A 24,226-nucleotide genomic window follows, 5' to 3' on the forward strand; every position below is an offset into this window, starting at 1 on the left:
GTAAAAAGGAGGGAGAGAAAAAATATGAAGACGTGTGCTCTGACTGCAAGTGGTGAGGTGTTGAAATCCAGGCACAACCTGCAGTGTCTTTTAAAGCTTTTACTGCACCTCTGCCAATGCAAGCCCCCCTATTTACTGCAGCACTTCTTTACTGAGCCCCCCAACACACACACAGACACACACATGCATAAATATAAATGAAGCCCTACATGCCTAAAGCAAGCGTAAGAACAGTGTGGTTGCTTTGTACTTGTGACTGAGCAACGCTTGCTCCAGGGGGAGAGAGAGCATCGCAGCACAACACAAACACATAAACATCCCAACAGAAAAAATGAAAAACCCATCTGAAATGAGGAGAGAAGCCATAGTTTGCTGTGCTCTACTTAGGCTTCACATCATTTTTGAGCTAAAGACTCTTCGCGTGTCTTCCTTAAGCAAAAAAACAAAGAAAAATAAAAAACAGGAGGTATGGAGTGAGTTTGTGAAGGGGTGGAGGAAGGTGTGGAGAGACACAAAGGGGGGCAAATCATCGATCGATTGGGCGGCTGTTGAAATGTTAATGCTAATCGTATAACCGCTTTCCGCCGGTGCCTTGCACTTCTGTGGCAGCTCCAATTAATCTGGAAGAAGGCAGCGCGTGACCTTGGGGCCGGGAGTCGGGCCGGCAGCCCAGCCATGCTTATGTAATTACACTGTGAAGTGTGTAATCACCTGGCCTAATCCCTCAGGCCTCACAATTAGCCCGGGCGGCGCTGGCCAGGCCTGCCAAACTCTGCGCCGCCCTGCGCGGCCCACAGATGAATAACGGTCAATTAAAGCTGCATGACTGGGGCCGCGAGGCGTCCGCTCGATAGTAATTAGCTGTAATCATGGGGAGACGTGCCCGGCAGACGTGCTTCTCCTTTTATAGGAAGCAATTTTGGAATGAGGCAAGCATTAACCGTTTCACTCTGGGTCTTTGGCCCACAGAAAAAGAAAAATGGGCTTTAGAGAGAGCAGGGGGAAAAACAGGGCGATACAGTGGAGGGCAGGGTCTACGATTCTGTTTAAACATGTCCTTTCTTTTACATAAGATATTTAAAATTCAGTTTGAAGATGCAAGTGTGTTATTTGTGCACCACTTGTGGCACCAGACGAAATAACAATCAGAACCTGTACATTATTAAAAAAAAGAAAAAAAAAACCTGCCACTAACAAAAAACACTATAGCTGCGTCCCAAATCGCATACTTCCATACTATATAGTACACTAAAAACATTATGCGAGCCAAGTAGTACAGTATGTCCGAATTCATAAGGTGCGTCTCAAATTGCATACTTGCACCCTATTCTGCGCCATTTTGTAGTACAAATAGTGTAAGTAGTGCGTTCACACTGAAAACTCTAAAAATCGTAAGCGCACTTCAAATACCCGGATGATGCACTCATTCAACCAGTAAAACGAAGTGTAGAATGTTGAACACTTCACACAACGGCTGCACATAGCAGAAGAGGCAGAGCTTTCAGGCACTGATGTTGGATAACTTTATATATTTTGGATTGTGAAAGCAGTATTCTCCTGCGACAGTGATTATACCACCTTCCGATGGTGAATGGTTTGAATTTCCGCTTCAAAACTAAAAAAAACTTTATAGCCTTCCATTTGAGATGACACTACATACATATACTATGCTTTTGAGTGTGTAAGTGCATAAGTACATAGTGGGTAAGAGTATAGTGTGACATTTAGACAGCGTCTATAGAATTCGAAAACAGTATGCAAGAAGTGTCCGGATGACCTACTATTCCGCCGAGATTCTGAAGTGTGCATTCGAAGCATGCTGCGCTATCCCATGATGCCCTGCGAGAGAATTCAAGAATGGGAGTGAAGTTATGTCTCACGTGGGTATGTCACGTGATTATGACAAAATGGCAGATGTAGCACATCCGAGTTCCATTCATACTGCTCACATTCATACTGTATAGAACGTACTTTTCTAACGGCTGAATAGTATGTTTAAATTCAAATGCAGTACCTACTGGTTAAAGTCTAGATAGGATACACGGCCAGCCAGAAGTGCGATATGCAGCATTTTAACACTATAACAATAATTCATATTTTTACAGTACTGTGACGGGTGGGTTTAGGGTTAAGGTAAGGGTAGATGTTAAAAAAATACAATTTATTGGGTAATTTAATAGATAACATATATAATACTCGGTACAACTACTGTTTTTACGTAACTATGACGGCTGGGGTGGGGATAGACGTTAATAAAATACAGTTAAGAGGAAATTTAATAAATAATAGAAATCATTTTTACTAACTTCTGCCCACAACCATATCTGATCTAGCAACAACATACCTATTGAGTAGTAGGTGGTTTTGGACTCTATTTTCTCAAACCCATACACTGAGTCAGTCGTATACTGTTCTAGACTATCTTCCCAAAAAAGAAGACAATTCACCAGAAACCCTTTTGTTTCACAGATTAATGAAGTGATTAAATTAGTGCTTTGCTTTTAAGTTAAGATGTCCCTTTAGGTAGAATAGATAGAAGGAAGTATTGCAACATAGCACGGACAGCTTTAAAATGGTTACATTTATTTCCAGCACAAAGACTGTTCAGTTTATCAGCTTAATTACCTCTACATCTTTTGAAGACTGCCTCTGTTTCTCCACCCTGCCCCATTTCTGCTTTTCTCTATCTGTCGATCTCTCTCTAGCTCTCTCACAACCTAGCTGGCGGTAGGGCAAGTAGACGCCACTTGTGTTCGCTCATGTGTGACGACCTGTCAGAGTGGCAGCGGCGTCGCTCCCTGCCTGAAAGCAACGGCAGTGTGGAGCGTTGCATCTATTTGTGTGTGTGTGCGTGTGTGTGTGTGTGTGTGTGTGTGTGTGTGTGTGTGTGTGTGTGTGTGTGTGTGTGAAGGCGGAGGCAGAGCACCAAACTGGCCAGACGAGTAAGAGAGAGAGAGAGAAAAGTGGAGCGGAGCTGACAGGATGGCCCTTAATGAGAGGAGCGCGGGGGATTAGCCGCTCGCCACACCGTGCCCGCCTCGCCTTGACTCGAGGCGGGAACACATTTGCACAGGAAGCACATTAAAATGCATAAGGCTCTTGCTCACCCACCGCCCCTCACCCCAGACCACTGTCTGTTGCTTGTGATGCCCCACATGCCAAACACATTAGGATTTGCCTTGCAGATTCCCTAAATGCAATCTGCCATTTAAACCCAGACAAATGGCCAGCAGTGGCTGCAGGACTATTGATCTTGGTAATGATTTGTTTTTAACAATAGCCACTAATGGGCGTCAGATAATCAATTATGGAGAGTCGATAGAAAGGTGAGCTTGAGGAATGGCTTCCGGCTCACTGTTTTAGCCTGGTGGACTCTGTCGATGCTTTAGAGGGGTTTGCAATGTCACACAATTGGTGCTAAAAGCTTATAGCCCACTCAAACATCCAAGCCAGTATTCTGTCATCCATATATTTCCCCATCATATTCTCGTGATTCTTGGGTGGAGAGGAAAAATGGAGACTTTGAAGGCTGTGCTGGTAGCTCTTTTAAATGCATTATCCACTGACTAGAGAATTGAGCTTTGAGAAATGATTGTCTAAAAAAGACTAAATTAAAGTGTGTGTAGTTTATCTTTATTATGAACTTAAGACAAACAAGACTAAGGCCCATTTTCAATTCTATTTTTGTACCCCTACTCCTTCAAAATTTACTCCTAAGAAATGGGACGACACCTGCACGTCATCATATGTCATCGCAAGCTCTTGCTTCATATGTGATTGACGATGGCGACTGCTGTAGGTCTATTTTTCGGTATTTACCTTCAGAAAATCACTGAAGGCAACGATATCATGATCATAACGATATGATGTGGCAATAAGCTCGTAACCGTACTGTGCGCTAAATGCACGAAACCAACATTAATATTATAGCAGACCCTGTAAAAAGCTAATTCCCAGTCACTAGAATTTTCTGACAGGGTATTCCAGTGTCATCAAGTGACAGACTGTTGTGGGACTACTATACAGGAGTTATTATTAGGGAAATTTAGGTTTTTTTTAAGCGTTTTATTAAAAAGCATGATGGTAAAACACGACCGTGATGTAATAAATCATGTTTGTTTGTTGTAAAAATTCGCAATTATGACATAAATACAAATTTTTGCATCTCCTTCCTTCCGTGTGCAGCCATTTTGCCATTGTAGATGGTGTATTCTGGGAGATTTTCTTACTCCTTGGTTTCGAGTGTGGTCCTGAAAAATCTTTGTTTCGAGGGCTATCTAGCCCTTCCCCTTAGCACTATGCCTTCAAGCTAAAGAGAATTGGGATAAGGGGAAAAGCTAAGGGGTAGAATTGGGATTGGGCCTAACACTGCTATCCAAACCTGGAATGCAACCAATGACATCTAATGGTTCATTTCCACTGAGTGGTATGGTGCAGTATGGTAAGCTTTTATGGCAGTTTCTACTGTCAAAAGACACCAAAAACTGAACCATACCGTCCCACTTTTTGGGTACCCTTTCGAACAGGTACCTAGCACAACAAAAGGGTTACCAAAACGCGGAGCTAGACACGCAGCTGAACGCTATTGGTTTACAGAGATACGTCACTCCCTCGTGCACAAGCCAGGAGAATGAAAACAAAGGAAGCGCTATTTTTAAATACACAGCCGTGACATTACACCGTAATAATGTATACAATAACGAGACATAGTCGACCTGAGCTTAAACAAACCTTGTCGTCATCTTGATGAACAACCACTAAGCCAAGAAGAAGAGCAGGATCTACCCTGTGCCCTGTAGTTGTTTATAAGGCCGTATAAAAGCACGAGTGGTTTCACTTTCTCGAAAGAGCTTGTGTGTGCGTCTATGTTTGAAATAACAAATTTTTGAGCTGATGATAATAATGTGCGCGAGAAAAATGCTTCTGACATCCGATCCTTTCAGAAACAGACAAACGTGAGAGTGTCCATTAGTACCCTTTAGGCCGTGGAAACGCAAGCCTGATAAAGGTGACCAGTACCGTACCACTCAGTGGAAACGGGCCATAAAAGAACACTAAACAGGATTTGAGATTCCACGATGCGACTAAAAATGTGTACTGAATGCTCATGAATCATCATAGTCATAATGCTGCAATCATTGGGGTTAAATACAGACTTAAAATGTGTCTGTGCAACAGATCTTTATTTGACAAATATCATCACATATATGCACATACACAATCATATTTAGCCCAGCACAGCATTTTTGGCATGTTTAGTAAGTTCTGTTGCAAAGATTTCTTGAACACTGTTTTTATATCTTATGTCATTAGATTCAGTCTTATGATGATCTGAGATCCAGAGTACAACTGTGAGCACTCCTACCGCCCCCCACAATTTGCTATTTCACTCCTTTGAAGCACAGAAAGTGACACAAAGCACTTTTTTTATTATTATTTTCATGTGCTTTGAAGCATTAAATCTGTGGTCCCTGCTAACTGTAATTGCATTAAAAAGAGAAAACATGTTCTCCTTTTGTAGATACAGTTTTTTAACAACATGGGGTGAATAAACGGAATTATAATTCTGTATTATTTATGTGCATTTTAGCAATTTAGAAATTTTCTGAGCTCAAACAAAATGCTTAAACAAAGGATTAAAGGACCAGATGAACAAAAAATGAGCGTGTAGGAGCAAAAAAAAAAACACTTTTCACCCTCCCTCCCTCCCTTCACCCACAACCTAGGAAGTGTGCAGGCCTCGTTAACATCAGCGGTCCTGTGTGGCTAATTACCGTGAGCTGGCGGAGCTGCGGCGGCTGGCTGGTCAAAGCTGCACGCTGAGCTCCTGACATGATGCTGCGCTGGGCCAGGAACCGAACAGAGTTCCCCCACCCACGCTGAGCGACCCCTCCCAATTCACTTCCTCCCTACCGCCTCGCCTCGCCGGCCCATTATCGATCCTCCAGCTTCCCGCGCCACATAAATAATCGACAAGCAATTACCTGCCTACTCCCGCTGCCCGGGCTTTGTTTGGAGGCGGAGGGGAGCGCCGCGAGCACAGTGGCCTTGCTGAGATGAGGAGAGAGGGAGGGAGGGGGGAGTGATTCAGGGGGGAGAAATGTTGCAGAGAGGGGAACGGCGTGTGTTTTCCTAGCGACCCGTTCGGTCCTGAGCCCTATAAATGCCTCCTGACAAGATCAAATCGAACAGGGTTGCGAAGAGGTCATACGCAGAGATCATACCCACTGGCACATCCCATTAAGTGGATTTTCTATTCTTTCCGTGGCCTTAACGCCAACTTCCATTTTTCCCTCTTCCGTTACTTTGGTGCATAATTCAATTTTTCCCTCTTTTCTCTTCGGCAGGCAGTCACCCACTCCAACATGCATGCAGTATTCATTAGTCGGATGTTGGCTTCATTATTAATGTAAAATATTCATGTTATTTTAAAGCTTTGCATTTTTTTCCTGTATCCGTGGTCTTAAAGAGTGCCTCAGAGGTTTCCACTCAGAAGAGGGCCATTTATCAGCATGCACACATACATCTCATCCACTTTTAAACTATGATCAAGTGTCAGGAAAGCGCACGTGTGGTTTCTGCCACTGTCCTAAGCAGATGCCACACGCTAAAAGAGCTCAAACAAGCTGACAATGTGACATGGGATATTATGTTATTCGCCTGATCTCTATTTCTATATCCCAGAAATCATTTTTTGTGTTTAAAAGAGGTCTAATAAACATCTAAACTAGACAGCTTGGCCAAAACAAGGCTAAATTTGGGCTGTCAGTGAAAATATAATGGCCCATTTCCACTGAGTGGTTCGGTTCGGTACGCTTTTATGGTCGTTTTCGCTGTCAAAAGGAATCAAAAAGTGAACCATACCTTACCACTTTTTGGGTACCCTTTGCAAAGGGTACCTAGCACAACAAACGGGTACCAAAAGGCAGAGCAAGTCGAGCAGCTAAATGCTATTGGTTTACAGAGATACGTCACTCGCTCGTGCAACAAGCCAGGAGAATTAAAACAAAGGAAGCGTCATTTTTAAAAACACAGCCAAGACATTACACCATAATAGTATAAACATATAATAACGAGCCATGGTCGACCAGAGCTTAAACAAACCTTATCGTCGTCTTGATGAACAGCCACAAAGCCAAGAAGAAAAGCAGAATCTACCCTGATTTAATTATTTATTTCATATAATTGCAGACGTTACAGTAGGCTATTTCGCATCATTGATCTGCAGTTCTAATCAAATCATGTTGAAAGAAAGGTTAGTAATGAACATTTATACACAAGTATTTATGCGTATAAAGCCTCTGTTTTGCGAGAAGTGCTTCTCATATGATATGTGAACGACCAGTACAGCTTTACGTTGACATTTCCTCGAGCGAGAAGGACGTCGAAACTTACTGTCATACACCACAGCCACCAAAAGAGTACCATTGGTACCCTTTTGGCAGTGGAAACGCAAACCTGAAAAAGGTGACCCATACCGTACTGTACCACTCAGTGAAAAAAACAGGCCATAATAAAAGTCTAAGATCAGGCTAAAACACAGGAATGAATGACTATACATGTCAAGTCTAATCTGTGTATTTACAGGGTGTCTGTGATGTGTTAAAAAGTATTAAAAGTTGATAATCAATGTAGAGACATTTAAGGCCTTAAATGCTATTTTGCAAGGAATTAAATTTTATATAATTTTAGATTATACAATGTATGGATGTGTGCTAAAGTTTGCCTAAATTAAATCTGCGAATAGCAGGACGCTGTTTAGTTTATGAAATCAACAAAATCCTACTAGATTTGACACCATGCTGCTTTGTTTACTGCAGTAACCAAGGCAACACCATTATTTCTGCTGTTCTATAGGCGCCAACCTGGTGAATTAGCTAGATTTAATAGATTTTTATTCAGTATATGAATAATGTTTTAGTTTTGGATTAGTTTCTTACATTAATATTTAGTAAATATGCTGTATGTTAAAATCTCGCCAGGTTAACACCTAAAGAGTCTTCAAAAATGTCTTAAAAGGTATTGAATTTCACCCTCTGATTCCTGTATGTGCTCTGATTTAATAACTAGTTTAGTTTGGGGCTATTCTTAGACATCTATTCGATTTTTCACTGACAGCCCAAATTTAGCCTTGTTTTAGCCAAGGTATCTAGAAACATAATTGTTTTGTGGGAGTGCACTGGCGTAAAAACCTTACTGGCTCAAAAATATTTGTCAAATAAACATCAAAAATATTATTAGCTGTGTGAAAATGTTCATATCATATCTGATAAGGACTCCAAGTCAGGTTTTGATGCACTCTGCCTAACACAGAACTACAGAAGAAGACACTAATATGGAAATAAATTGATCATACATCTTCTTTGTCCCTGCACATGTCATTCATTCAATAACAGTAACCTAAAATCTGAAGTTTCACATTAAAATTGTGAAAGTATGATGTTGATGTTGTGCATTACCGCTCAGGGAAGTGTGCGTCTCTGTGTTGGGGCAGGCCCTGTTTGCGCCGCTGGCTGGATGAGCTGCCTGCAGAGGGGACGTGGGCTTCCATTCCTCCTGGATTTCTAACAGCAGCCATGGCTTCCTGACGTACATGTAGCAGCTCTGTGAAAGGAACGAAACAGGCCAGTTAAATCGAGACCCTCATCCAAAGCCAAATCTGTCAGTCTAACTCTGAACCAATGTTAAGATTCAGTCCAAGAGTCGCAGAGCAGGATTTATCAACACACAGGTACAATTTCATACTTTATCATACTACTTAATCAAGTGACTAAACTGCATATATATTTTTCACAGTGTGGATGTAAGGCCAAAATCCAGAGCAAATTAGTGTAAAACAAGGCCTATGATATGATTCTGGTTGTTTATAAAAGTACTTGAACACCTTGACAATGTGCCACACAATTTGAAGCATCATTCATGCCGGTAGAATAAAATGGATGTGCTGAAATGTAATATTAGAGATTAGGAGTTAGTTCATATCACAAATCCTCAACAAACACTTTAATAATACACTCATCCAGAAACACACACACACATACAGTACATGAATAATTATGACTTAAACTGTTTGAGACAACATGACTGAAATGCAATTGAGCCACTGGATCTGTGATGTTAGACCAGCCCAGACCATCTCCCAACATCACCAAACTAACAGGGTCACAACAGGAAGCGCGCTCACTAATGAAAGGGTGTTAAATAGAAAATCCATCCTGCATGCCTCCCTCTCTTCCTCTCCCTCGCTCTCATCTCTCGCTCCCTCTCTCCTCTGGCCCTTTTTTAATTAGACGGTTCCCTCGGGAGCTGGCGGCCATTTCCGAGGCTGGCGTGTGGGCCTGAGTGATCGGGTCGGAGGCACCACGACAGATATTAATGTGCACAGGCCCGCTGTATTGATCTGTTTATTGCACTGCCCCGCAGGGGCCGGACTGACAGCGGACAAACCTCTAACAGCCCGTGAGAGGGAATAAAAGCGAATGAAAAAAAAAAAACACGACGAAAAAAATCTACTCTCAAGGAAAAGCGCAGTAGAAAACCAGAAACGCTTGTCACGCTCATTCCAGATGACCAAAAAAATTAGCAGTCTGTCCACACACATTATAACATGAACAAATCTGGGCAGAGCTTGCATCCATAGTTGCATGTTTCTCTAATATATTGCAATCAAAAAAAGAACATGTGAACAGAGTAGGCCTGTCACGATAATCAATATATCGACTTATCGTGCAATAGTTGGAGGTGACGTCAATAATTTTTGCCACTGCATTATATATTTACAAAGTCACAAATGAAAAAAAGCCACTAAAGCCATTTTACAATGAGATTTAGGTTCTACCTCACCTGTGTCAAAGTTTATAATTGGACATTTACCTAATAGGATGTTTAATAATATAATAAACAGGTCATTTACCTTTTTAACATCAAATAATTGAATCGAAATAACCTTAAAATGATAAGTATTTTAAAGTGTTATGGCTATTTGCGTTATTATGCTGTTATAAAATCATTATATAATCAGTGGCATAAAATGATCTGAAAATGACAATCATATTGCTTATCACAACAATTTCTGTGACAATATATCACACAACAAAAATTCCTTATCGTGACAGGCCTAAAACAGATTTATTTATTATTATTTCCAAATGAACAGTACACCTAGACATCCAACAAGATTCTTAAGTCAGCATAAAATGTACTATCCCGTGAGGCCATAAAAGAGAATTTCTGAATAACAGTATTGGTAGTGACAACACCAACATAACAATTGTCGCTGAAGTCCAAGTCACAGTCCACAGTTTCATTGGTCTGAAATACATTTAGGGATACACAAATATGGAAATATTGGCTGATACTTATAACCGATAAAAATACCGGTATATTTGCAGATACATGCATGAATATCAGGGTATTTTCCGTCCAATCCATATCTGTTTTCAAACAAAAAAAGGAAAACTAAGAAAGCGGCCGTTTTTTGTTTTTTTTTCTTTTGAAAAAAAAAAGGCGAAATTTTGGCTTGATTTTTGTTTTTTGGTTTAGGGTAGGAAAACGGATAAACGACTTTAAAATTCATTATACACATGTAGGCGGTGCTGAAATGCCCTTTTTTCTCTGATTGGGCAACCAAATCTGAGCTATATAATTAAAATAGGAGAAAATAAAATAAACACAAATGGTACCTTTCGTTATAGCCCCATGGCCCAATGTGTTCTTATTCTGGTCCTGCTAACAACTATTAAAAAACCTCAACAATAAAAAAAAACACTAAGTAAACAAAATTAATTATTATTATTTACGTCAACAGTAGCACTGAAACAATCATGCAAACCAGGTGCTGCTCGGAAATGGTTATCTTTGCTCGCCATCAGGTGCATAGCAGCAAGAAGTTTGGCGGATTCATTCATTCATTCATTCATTCATATTCTTTTCGGCTTAGTCCCTTATATTATTAATATTATTATTATTATTATATAGGCCTTGCTGAGAAGCAATTATGCAAACCAGGTTCTGCTCGTAAATGGCTATCTTTGCTCAGCATCAGGTGCACAGCAGCAAGACATTTGGCAGCAAACTTTGACCTTATTTTAATGACAAATGTGTAATAATACTGCTAATTTACAATTTTATTTAACTTATGCATACACAATAATAATAATACCGCAATGTAAGCCTGCTAACTGATCAAATGATAGAATATGTAAACTTAGCTTATGTATATAATTAAATAATAATAATTAAAGCCTGGGTACTGATTCGCAGAGGAATCAGTACCCAGGCCTATTGGTAGGACTATTACTTTGAGGGTGATGTCATGAGCTCAGATTTGGTTGACTAATCAGAGGAAAAAGGCACTGCCTACATGTGTATACTGTATTTTAAAGTCGTTTATCCACTTTCCTATCCTCAATAAACAAAAAGCCAAAATCTTGTTTGTTTTTTTTTGTGAGAACTCTGTTACACTGCAAGGAAAGTTTTCTTTTCTCACAATGCATTTTTTTCACAGAACTCCCACACTGCATGCAACAGTTATTCGTGATTATGTGGAAGACAAAAATCTGGATTAGCCACTGAAAACAATCCATAATTTACTATCTGATCATTCATTCTTTGGGCCAAAACAATTAGAAAAAAACACATTTATCGGTGATATCAATGTAGCCACCGATATACTTAAGCAAATTAATTTGCCATAGAACATACATTTTATAACCAAGCTTTTGAAAAATTTTGGACAGCCAATATGTTTTTCAAACTAATTCTAGTCTAATTATAGCTCATAGCTGCTCCAAATCCATCTCAGACCATAAACAAACCTCCTAATAAACAGCTGGCACTGCTACCATCTTCCAAATCACACTAATATCAGCTTTCCAGCAGTGTGAAACAGCCCCAAAATCCAGTAAAACTCAAAGCTGCTCTGAAGCCTCTATCCTGGGGAGCCCAGCGATGAATTATTCCCTTTTACCTGCAACACAGGGTCAGCGGGCTGCATGTACAAGCACAGTACTCATCCAAACAGTGACACCGATGCTCCAGGCTGCCACCCACATTCACCCCAAACCCTGTCACACCCCGAATCTGCATCATCTGAGTCCATGTTACTGTGGAATCTTTAACTAGCCAGATTTGATTTCCTGTACAGCCCGTACACGCAGAGCTCATGGTGGCAGAGCATTGGCAGGCCTTTGAGAGCTTCTGTATGGCACAACAGGTCCATGTGTGCCATGAGCAGCTGACAGACACGCTACTCATCGGGAATTCTTTCAGGGGAAAGACGGATCCAACGGCAACTGAGCGCAGCCTGTGCCTTTTTCTCTTTTCAAATTCACTCCTGTTAGCAGGCACCATGCGCCGTTTTTTATTTTTTATTTATTTTTTTTTTTTCACCAGAGGGGTCATCAGTGACAATTTTCAGTCGGTTTTATGAATGTTAATACCCCGATATACAGTACTCAAGTTCTCTTTCATTCTTTGTTTAGGTGTAGACATGAGGTTAATACACAGCAAACATCCAGTCATGTCACAATTATTTCTATAGCCCTTAATATAATAGAGTTAGAGAAACGAGTTTACAGTATTGAACATGAAAAGCAGTTATAGTGCAGCTATAAAGATGAAACAAGCAACTACACACATTCTCAAACTATTTCTAACTCCTGAAACAACTTACAAAAGAAATCCATTTTTTATGCCGCACTAATTATATCAGCGATTGTAGTCGAGCTTTGTTTACTGGCTTAAATTCCACCTAGTTCACTAAAATAATTTCAATATAAGTTTGGTTTATTTAAATAATTCCATGGCTGCAGCAGCCGCAAATAATATTACGCAGTGCCTGAAAAAAGTCCCCAGCTAGGTAACTAGGCAACACTGCTGCACGTCTGCAAAGTTCTATTATTAGTAGTAGTAGTAGTAGTAGTATGGTGGAATGAGAGTATAGTTCGTATCAACTTTTCTTTTTCCGTTGATCTTAGTACACAATGTAAGTACACATGTGTCAAGCTTTAGATAGGAAAATGATCAAAACTCTATTTAGAATTTTTTTTAGTGAAATGCTAATGGTCTAATCTGATTCAATGATCTATGCTAAGCTAAGCTAAAATGTTCCTGCTAGATCCGGAGATTTGCTGAATGGATTAAAAAATTGTAAAACTCAACTTTTTTTACTTTAGCTCTGGGATAAATGAGCCTATTTCCAAAAAAATAAATAAATAAAAAGTGGAGTGTTCCTTTAAAGGGTCACGAAACACCAAAACACATTTTTTGAGATGTTGACAGTCATATATGTGTACCACAATGCTAAAAACACTATTAAGACACATATATTTCACAAATATGTGAAAATTGGTTGTTTTTGCATTATTTTGTGCAAATCCATTCTTCCGGTTTGAAAAGAAATTTAGATGCTACGTCACGGCCATGAGATCCTTGGATAAATTCCAGCGTGGAAACTGGATGTCTGTACTGGTGAGTACAACGTGATTTCTTTAAGTTTTCATCCTTAATTCAAGAGATAGACTCTATTGGGTATGAGGTGCACCATTAATATGCATGATAGCTTCGAAGACCTGTTACAATGTTCAGACGGCAGAGAGTTGTTGAGTATAGGGTGGAGAATAGGCTACAGCAGTCAAGTATATCCATAGTTAACCTGCAGATATACAATATAACATACTCTTTTGTAAGATATTTGTGTTCTATATCTATGTATATATTATATTTCCAATGGAGTGATCTGCTCATTACACTAATTAAGAACAAAATTTGTGCTTTGTTTAAGAGTTTGTGTGCAGTCCCCAAAGGGTTGGCATCATCTTTTATGTTCACCTTATCTCATGCTCAGACTGATTTTGTCCACAAAAAAGTAATATTACGAAATGTTTTTTATGTTAAAAAGATATGCAGTGGTGGAAAGTAAAAGTGGACCTTTCAAAAGTACTCAGGAGTAGTGAGTAGTGAGTATTACGCTGTAAAAAGCTGATGCATTTACATGTAATTTGTGGATGTGTGTAAACGTAACATTCTGTAGTGCATTTAGTTATTGCCCAGCAGGCACACAACACCATAAGATGTTAATATTAGATTAAATTTGGGTTGTGATGTCGGGTGACCAAAATTCAATGTCTAGCTACATCATCAGATGTTGATATTTGGTTGATTTCAGGTTGGATGTTGGACATTGACCGGCCTGACGTTGGGTTCTCATGTAAACCCGATTTTCATTTCCAAACAAAATGAAACGTCCCCACGACATTGGGGTACAATGTTAATCTGACGTCATGTTGACGTCTTGTGCCTGTTGGGTGTTTAAGGCCATTTCGGGCATAATACAGTAAACATCTGTCATTTTCTCATCACTGACATGCATCTAAACAATCTCTGGGTCAATGCGTGTAAAGATTTTGGACATCTTCTTGGACACTTTTAATGCTTCCAAACAGTTTGCTGCAATTATAAATCGCCCATGTCTTGAGGTAGTTCATTATAAGGCGATTTACCTTCTATGTCCAATTTGATTGGACAAGAATTACAGGACTGATTTTTCTAATCCCCATAGAGAATTCCCATTTTTAAAACTATAGTAAATTACAATACCTGAGAAAAACAACTCAGTATTTGTAATTTGTTACTTTGCACCACTGAAAATGTGTATTTATTTGGTCCTCAAAAACAATTATTATTATCAAATTTAGAACAGTTGCTTAATACATTTGTCAAAAATGTGATACTATTTCGGTTTACATTAATAAAGAAAATGTTTTGATACTGCATGATAAAACATTTAATCATTCAGGATTCATTTGTCGATAAAAGATTCAATTATTTCAAATCCTGTACTCATCCCAAAATTCTGAATGGCACCAAGTCTATAAAGTGTATATTATACGCCATACATCAAAACAAAAAAAACTCATGATATATCAATGATATGTGTGCCGCATTAATATGACAATGCCCAACAGCATATGACAACCTATAGCAACCTCATCCCAGCCAAAGCTGAAGGTGCACAACACCTTATCCCTACTCCAAACGCACACACACTTGCACAAACCCATCCGCGCCTCCTTTCACGGCCTTTCATTTCAGGGCCTCCACTTCAAACACATGAAAGGATGCTCTGCAGGGATCCAGGCGAGAAAGAACGAGGGAGGAAAGAAAGAGAGAATATAAAAGCAGGGCTGTGTGTGGAGAGTTCTGGATGAGTGTGTGCATCTGGGGGGGAAAATGGTCAGAAAGGCCCGGTCCGGCTTCTATGCCTATGTCAAGGGGTCTTTGGAGGGGTCTCTACTGTATACAAAGCAGCACTGCATCAACACTTCCCGACACACTTCAGAGGCACACAAGAGGAGGTGCGCTATGAAGACGCAGCCATGAGGAAGGTGCAGAGATTTGAAGAAAGAGAAGGAGCCAGATAGAAGGAAAGCATCTCAAAGGAGAAGACGGAGGCACGTGGAGGTAAAGAAGAGTGGAGAAACACAGCTGGGGCTGACTGACGCTTCTCTGCGCCAGAGAACTTTCTCTGAAAACTCACTCCCTGAAAAGTCAAACGCAGCTCTGTGTGAGCTATGGCGTGGAAGAAACAGCAGGGAAAAAACAAACAAGAACATAAATTAAAAGGAACTTGAGGGGAAAATGAGTAAAAAGAAATATGTAGGAGTATGAAGGGAAAATGTTTGGGACACACAGTTAGCCAGATGAACTCAATTTGTCACAATACTTTAGGTGCAAATCTAAACGCTTGGAAAAATAATAAATACAAATGAGGTGAAAACGTTTATTATGTCAAATTTTCATTTAAAAAGAACATTGTGTCAATCCAAATGTGTATTAGTAAACAAAAAAAGATAATAGAACTGACTTTGTTTATAATAAAATGGTGATTACTGATTCAGGACGCACCATGTGTCATTATAGTGGTCCATATGATTTGTGCAGTATAGTAATACTATATTCTAAAGCTTCATAAAACATTAGTTATAATATAAAATACAAATGATAAGTTCATACCCAGCAGGCACACAATGTCATAAGACTTTAATATTAGGTTAGATTTAGGTTGTGATGTCAGGTGACCAAAATTCAATGTCTAGCCAGCGTCTAAGGACAACATCAAATGACCTTGATAAGTGGTTGATTTTAGATTGTGTTGGAAAGTGACCAAAATCCAACATCGAGCCGATACCTTAAACCATTGTCATACTGACATTTATTCATCAGGTATGGCAACCAAAAGTCTGATAGACGTCATACTAGTGATAACAATCACACAATGTCAAACTGTAACATCATTCGACGTTGATATTTGGTTGATCTTAGGTTGGACATTGACGTTTTTTTTTTTGTGTCAACATGACTTTCAATTCCAAACAATATTCAACGTTCCTACGACATTGGGGTAAACCGTCTGTCTGACGTCATGTTGATATATGACGTCATATTTATGGGTATTTATTAGTAAATATTAAAAAGCAATACTCAGCAAAAGCAATATTTTGTCACATCTCCCAATAACTTGAAAATAAAATGTGCATTATTTTACATTACGCATGTAACTGCATTGTTATTAATATTAATATGAATATTGAATATTATTTAGTCAAATTTTCCAAATGAAATCAAAAGTATTATACTTCTGAGCTGTTTTGAATTAAATTTTATTATTTTAATTATATTAAATTAACAATATTAATTAAATTAATATTATTAATTAAATTATAACATTATTAACATGTTATAATATAATATAAAATTCTACATTTTACAGTTCAGTAGTATTCTGAATATCTGGGATGTCATACATGCAGAGATAAAGTTTGTGTGGATTTTTCTTTTACCCAAGCCATTAAAGCATTTTGCATAATTATTTGTACTAATCATAATGAATTATTTGAGGTTTGATAACGGCACTAAATCATATCATGTTCTCAGCCATTGTTAAAAATAAATGTAAAAAAAACACTGTTATATACTTGGCAATGTCCAGTGCCAGTTGTTATGCATATTGTTGTTAGCCCCTTCAAATGTATCAAACTGATGTGGAATAGACGTTGAGTAAATGATGATAAAACTGAAGCATTATGTACAGTAGGCCATCCGGTGAAAAGGTGAGAATGGGTATCTCGTCCATCAAAGTCCTGGCAGTCAGGCATGTTGGCAGCGGTTGACTGGCACAGCCTTATCGTTCTGTAGGCTTATGAGCTCAGCGTGCAGGGGCAAGCCAGCAACTCACATTCCTCAGGGGAGGAACGGCACCTTGGCCTGGTGAGTCTGTTTTCAATGGCAACCATTATGAAACCATACACCTGACATTTTCCATGAAATCGGGGGGAGGGACCGACAGGGTGACCCCGCAAATCATGCGGCTGCTTTCTCTCAGTGGATTTCCCACAGACGGCCCTGCCCTGGCATTTCTTCACCGATTCAGATTCCTTTCCACAAATAACCACACCTTTATTTAGGTTGGTGATGGAGATGGAGGAGTGAGGAGAAAAAACCTGACAGAATCTGGGACAAGAAGTTGATGCTGATTCGTCCACAACATACCTTACAGTGCTCAGCATATATGAGAACACCGCTCACAAATCTTATATTTAAATTAATATTTTCAATAGAATGCTTTACAATATTATATCTGTGCATATACATTAAGTTAGTCGGTACTGAAGCTAAATCTGGAGCTAATCTAATAAAATAACTAACAATAACAGTCCAGAAATTAGTAACCCAAATTTTTATGGTAGAGAAAAACATTAAATCAAATTTTTTTTAAATGAGCAAAAATCAAGAGGAACAAAAAAATATATCTGTTTTTTTTTTGTTGAAATTTTGTACTTTTTTGTAAATATTTTGTTTGAAATTAGACGTATTATCTTTCTATTTCTAAAGATTTTTGGTGATTAAATGATTATTTTAACGAATATATTGATGTAATAAATCTGTTTTGTTAAAATGCTATAAAATATATTACCTATATACACTAAGAATATATTCATATAGAAATATTCATTTTCGAAATGGGGTGTACTCATTTATGCTGAATACTGTACAGTATATAGTTCACTTGAAACTGAAAATTCACTTGTTCCATACCTGTTGACTTTCTTCAGTTGAACACAAATCAGACCCCTCTGTTTTTCGCAATTCCACAATCGCTGAATCCAACGCAAAATCAACAAAGTAGTTATCAAGAGAAAACAATTCCCTGCCGCTGATGAGTTTTATGGCAATCCGTGTTTTAGGCGTATTACGGGAGGGGAAGCCCTAATGCAAGTACATGATGTGAAATGCTCTGGGGAGTAAAATCTGAGAGAAAGTAACATTGTGGATAAAAAGTTATACAACCTTCCTTTGGCTTAATCCCTATGCTTTCAGATCTGTTTTAGATCTTTTCTTGACAAGAGACCAAAATAAAGGTTTTGATGATTCGTGTCATTGTGTCAGATTGCACACCAAACATAGGCTACCTAATATGGTAAATAAGATATCATATATTTATATATATATATATATATATATATATATATATATATATATATATATATATATATATATATATATATATATATATATATATTCAAATCGCAAAATTGTCCGCAAATTTCTGGGAATTACCGTCACAAAATCCGTCATTTTTATCATACACAAAAAAAATCGTGAAAAACTAGGGGCTTGGACAAATATTGTCAGATATTTTGCACTATATTTTGAAGAAAGCTGGAAACCTGTAACCACTGATTTCACTTCACTGTTAACAATTTCCTGTACTTCCTGTAAACCAATTACAGCACAAATACTGTATTTACATTTACAGCACAATATATCTTAACTTTAAAATATCGCATGCATAACCGTATGCAGACGCGGACAATTCAGTATAGGTTCAGTAATAGGTCATAACCGGTTATTACACGTCATTTATCTCATATGCACTATGTCGTGGTAGCTTACTATGGCGAGGGAGGAGAGCGTGAGTAATTAATACACTCCAACTACTTAATGCAGAAATTCACTGCGTGTGTGTTAACTGGACAGTCTTTCACTAACACTGAAGTTACAGCAGAACCCCTATTTCACTGTGATTCGGTGAACAGCGCCAGCGCGTTGAGCCAATCGCAGCCCTTTCTGTTGAGCATGTGACCAATCATAGGGGTGTAAGAGCTCGTTTGACAGGACTCATAAAGCGAGCGGAATATTTACATTTGTTTATTTGCTATAAATGCTCATGTTGTCCTGTGCATGTACTTGAGTTTTTAAAGGTAATATTCTGCCTGTTTATTTTAAAGGACAAAACTGTATTACAAATAATATATAAATATATTTATGCATTTTAATACACAAATTCTTGTGCTGTGAAGTAAAATATGAAATTGTGTATGGAAAGCATCGTCAACGCACCGAGATATCAAATTGGTAGCATGATAATCCTAACCGAACCGTGAGACCAGTGTAGGTTCACACCTCTAGTTCATATTACAGTTAAATACTCTGTAATTTACAAAAATCAGTATTAGTTTTTTTTTTGCTGCTATGGAAATAGTTAAAGGTTTTCAGCAATCATCAAAATTTCTTCTTTAGTGTTCAACAGAATAAAGAAACTCATAAAGATATGGAACAACTGGCGAGCATTTTCATTTTTGGAAGAACTATCCCTTGAATGCTACACTAGAAAATATCAGGAAAGGTGACAGCTGAGCGCAACACCACTGTCGTAAAATCCCAGACTGGAACGGCACATACAGTGGCACTAATTTCTTACAGATGTACACGAGGGCCAATTAAACCCTTTATAGCGTTTCCCCTCTTTGGATTTGCAAGCAGTAATTAAGAATCATTACTGATCAAATAAAATGTAAAGTCATATGCGCTCAGATTTAGCAGGAATGTGAGATTGATTACATTTACGCTACCGAAAAAAGCCATAAAAGCTGGAGGCAATTAACGGTTTCTGAGAGAAAAACGTCAACAAGGCTCAAGAGCGCAGTTAAGATGTAACCAAACAAATAAAACAAAATGATGCTCACTAAACTTCGCTTTACAAATCTTACAAATCCGCATCCGTTAACCCTGGTACCTCGTCAGTGATCGTAAATTTGAAACGGCTAAAGAAGAAAAAAAAGAGAGCTGTTTTCATGGTGTTGGTAATTTAGAGGCTTGGCCTGCAGCCAATCAAAGGGCCAAATCGATCCGGTCGACCTCAGGGCCCAATGGCAGTGTTATTTACTACTGTGTGTGGCAGTAGTCACAGATCACCCACTCTGACATCCTACCGTTGGGTGGGCTGAGACCACAAATAGAATTGTCAGTAATCTCCGCAGTCGAGCTCGAGCTGTTTGTGTGGCATCCAGGAACACAGCTACATGGGTAATTAGAGCGGATACAGAAACACACACACTCACTCACACAGGTGACGCACACTCACCGTGGCTCGGGATGCCCATGTTGTTGGCCAGCTGGTACAGGCGCTGCTGCTGCTCCTCATAAGAGCCATGCTCGCTCAGCGCTGACATCATGCGCCTGTAGTGCTCCTCGGGGGTCATGTGACTGCCCGGCTCCAGCGCAGGCGTGTGAGAGTTTTCTGTGGGACGACAAACACAGTTCAATCAGCGGCACCGAAATGCGGTGTGATCTTATGAGTGTTTGAGTGATGGAGAGGTCTTTGTGTGCTTCTCCTGGGTTTGCAGTAACTCAAGCACGAGGAGAGACTCTTGGGGGAGAGATGGGGAGGAAGGGGGGGGGATATTTTACCCTCCTCAATGAAACCGGAGCTTGGCCCCGGGCAGGCGAACAGAAGCAGTGTGGCCCGGCGCAGGGGATGGGAGAGTGTGTGCTGCCAAGCGCCAGATAATCCACCCGAGAGGCTTCAGGTGTGTGTGTGTGTGTTCATGTGGATGATGTTTTGAGGCTCTGTGAGAACGAGCAGTGCTTTGCGTGTGTGCGTGTATGTGTGTGTGAAAAAGAGCGACTGCTATAGTTATCTATTTGAATATATTGATTCATTTTCTTTTCTGATTAATAAATTCCCTTTATTAATCCGAGATCGCCACAGCGGATTGAACGACCAATTTTTTACAGCATATGTTTTATGCAACGGATTACCTTCTAGCCGCAACCCAACACTGGGAAGCACCCATAGACTCTTGCATTTACACACATACCTACAGCCAATTTAGCTTATTCAATTCATCTATAGCACATGTCTGTGGACTGTGGGGGAAACCGGAGCACCCACGTGAGGGTTCAAACAAGCGACCTTCTTGCTGTGAGGTGATTGTCCTACCCACTGCACCACCCCTATCTGAATATATTTTAAAATGTATTTTGTGATGGAAAACTGAGAAATGTGTGATCAGCTCAAGAAACATTTCTTATCATTATCAATGTTCAAATCAGTTGAGCTACACACTAACATTTGTTTTTTTACTGGGCATAAAACATAAAAAAAGTGAACTATTTAATCTATAAAACAGGAGAAACACATTCAGGAAACTTGCTAAAACTGTAAAAAGAAAAAAACTTTTTTCTCTAAGTCAAACTCTAAAGTATTTAATATTTAATATTAATATTTCATTTCATTTAATATTTCATATATTTCATATATATATATAATTTATTTATTTTTATTATTATTTTTTTTTAATAAGACTTTCGTTATTCATTTTTTTGGTTGTTGACAGCAGACTTTAAAAACAGTAAAGACTTATTAATTTTCAAATGCATACTGTAAGTGATTAAAACTGAATCCACATCATCATATACAGTAGTTATAGAATTACTTCATAGTTTTTGCATTATATAAGCAAACTAAACCATACCATGTTCTCAGACATTAATAAAAAAAATGCAAACTGGCTAATACTACTAATACAGCTAATGATGTTTCACACACTTTCTAAAGCTGATTTTACTCATAACAGTATATTATGTGGTGCTTGGTGAGTGTTACCATTTTTTAATTGTTTTGCCACAAATTTCAGAACCCTGGTGTAAATTTTCAAAACTCCAGACACAAAATTCACAACCATAGCATTTTCAAATGCTTGGATACGATACAAAGAGACTTTGTTCATTGAACTTAAATCACATTTTCAATATAATACAATTGAACATCAAATTGATCCCATTTTAAAATGTAACTCACTCATCACATTTGAAATAACACAATGTAACTATCAACTGATACAAGTAACTGTTGCATTACTCTTGATGCATGGAAACAATGTACAATATTACATATTTATGATGAAAATTATTTTAGGATAGATCAAATGACATCAGTTACCACAGAACATGACCTAACTGGACTACATTATCTATAGACGTCAAAATATTGTAAAAATTGTCATTTCTTTCAACAATTAGAATTACAAATATGTATATACTGTACAGTTAAAGTCAGAATTATTAGTCTCCCTGTTTAGTTTTTCCCAAGTTTCTGTTTAACGTTGAGATTTTTTTCAGCACATTTCTAAACATTATAGTTTTAATAACTCATTTCTGATAACTTATTTATATTATCTTTGCCATGATGACAGTAAATAATATTTGACTAGATATTTTTCAAGACACTTCTATACAGCTTAAAGTGACATTTAAAGGCTTAACTAGGTTAATGAAGGTAACTAGGCAGGTTAGGGTAATTAGACAAGTTACTGTATAACAGTGGTTTGTTCTGTAGACTATCAAAAGAATATCTTAAAGGGGCTAATAACTTTGACCTTAAAATGGTTTTTAAAAAATTTTAAATTAATTCTAGCCAAAATAAAACAAATAAGACTTTCTCCAGAAGAAAATATATTATCAGACATACTGTGAAAATTGGGGAAATATAAAAAAAAAAGAAAAAAAAATCAAAGGGGGGCTAATAATTCTGACTTCAGCTGTATGTTATGTAAATATATTACCTATAATTTATATACAGTAGGTGTCCATATATGGCTGTATATGAATCCACAGATATATTGTGTACATATATAGTTGATGTCAGATTTATTAGCCCCCCTTTGAATGTTTTTTTCTTTTCATATATATATATATATATATAGTTGCTGATACATTCTGCTGTGGTGACCTCTGATGAACAAAGGGACTAAGCCGAAGAAAATGAATGAATGAATATGTGAAAAAATTTAATTGATTTTTGCAATATTTTGAGAAATATGAATTTATATACAGTATGCGAAATCCAAATGTAATTTGCATATGTTGCCATATCTCATACCATATATCAGCTTTTGATATGGGATGTGCAGTGAAAAACACTTTTTTAACTTTACTATTCTGCTTTTTTGTTTGTTTGTTTGTTTGTTTACAGTAAACCTACATTGTGATTGAATGACTAAAACTTGGTTCAGTGATTTCACTGTCTGTACTATTCCCTCTACACTTATGTATAAATCATAATGAAAGCTGTATCATCTATTTTAAACAGCAATATTTAATGATTGTTTATTGAAACGATGTGCATCTTGTGTGTGGATGAACTAAAGTTGTGTTTCTGTAGTATTTGTATGATAAAAGGGTTATGTGAACCAATGATCCTACAAATGCAAGGCTTCTTTATAGAAATGAACACAACATGCAGAGATTTGAACACTGAAGAGCCTGTGTTTAAAGTAGTGACTGTTTAGAGTTTTGTGTCTAGAGTTGACATCAGGGTTCTAAAATGTGTGGCAAAACAATAAAAAAAACTAAAATTGAAGTCACTAATATTTATGAACCAAAATCTAATGTGAAAAAAAGAATTCTCAGTTCACTGCTGAATGGTACACAACTACTGCAAGAGACATGACAGTCCCGAAACTGAGGTGTAAAGCTGCTTGTATTTCGGCCAGTGCCAGTGAACAATCTGTGTTAAGTCCTGCCTTTGCAGCTTCTCCGTCTGCTTTAGTCATTAAATGTAATACCTGCTGCACTGAGATCAGTGCTCCCCTCCAGCTGTGTGTGTGTATTTGTGACTGTGTGCGTGTTTATGTGTGTGTTTGAGAGGCAGGACCTTAGACAACGGCAGCTGCTGTGCTTTCCAACTACACACAAACGCACACACACATTGCTATGTTGTTTGGGTGTGGTGATGGATCACAGACACGCAGACACAAGACTTTAGATCAGCGGCATTCCAAAGCCATGCTAATCCACAGCGGGTGACCGACGCAAGCCAACTGTAATTCACAGGACTAAAACACACATAACACCCATTTATCATTCTCACCGCAGCCGCCGT

General features: G+C 38.3%; 1 protein-coding gene across 2 annotated transcripts in view; it reads right to left on the bottom strand.

The window, feature by feature from the left end:
• The window catches only part of samd11 (sterile alpha motif domain containing 11), a 104,225-nt gene that overhangs the window by 7,887 nt on the left and 72,112 nt on the right, over positions 1 to 24,226 (bottom strand). For both annotated transcript variants that reach the window (XM_056449084.1, XM_056449083.1), the window contains exons 6-7: positions 20,426 to 20,581; positions 8,460 to 8,604 (exon numbers count right to left, since the gene is read on the bottom strand). In XM_056449084.1, coding sequence (XP_056305059.1) covers positions 8,460 to 8,604; positions 20,426 to 20,581 — 301 coding nt within the window. The remainder of the gene's footprint in view (positions 1 to 8,459; positions 8,605 to 20,425; positions 20,582 to 24,226) is intronic.

This window comes from Danio aesculapii, chromosome 23, assembly GCF_903798145.1.
Source record: "Danio aesculapii chromosome 23, fDanAes4.1, whole genome shotgun sequence".
Classification (NCBI taxonomy): Eukaryota; Metazoa; Chordata; class Actinopteri; order Cypriniformes; family Danionidae; genus Danio; species Danio aesculapii.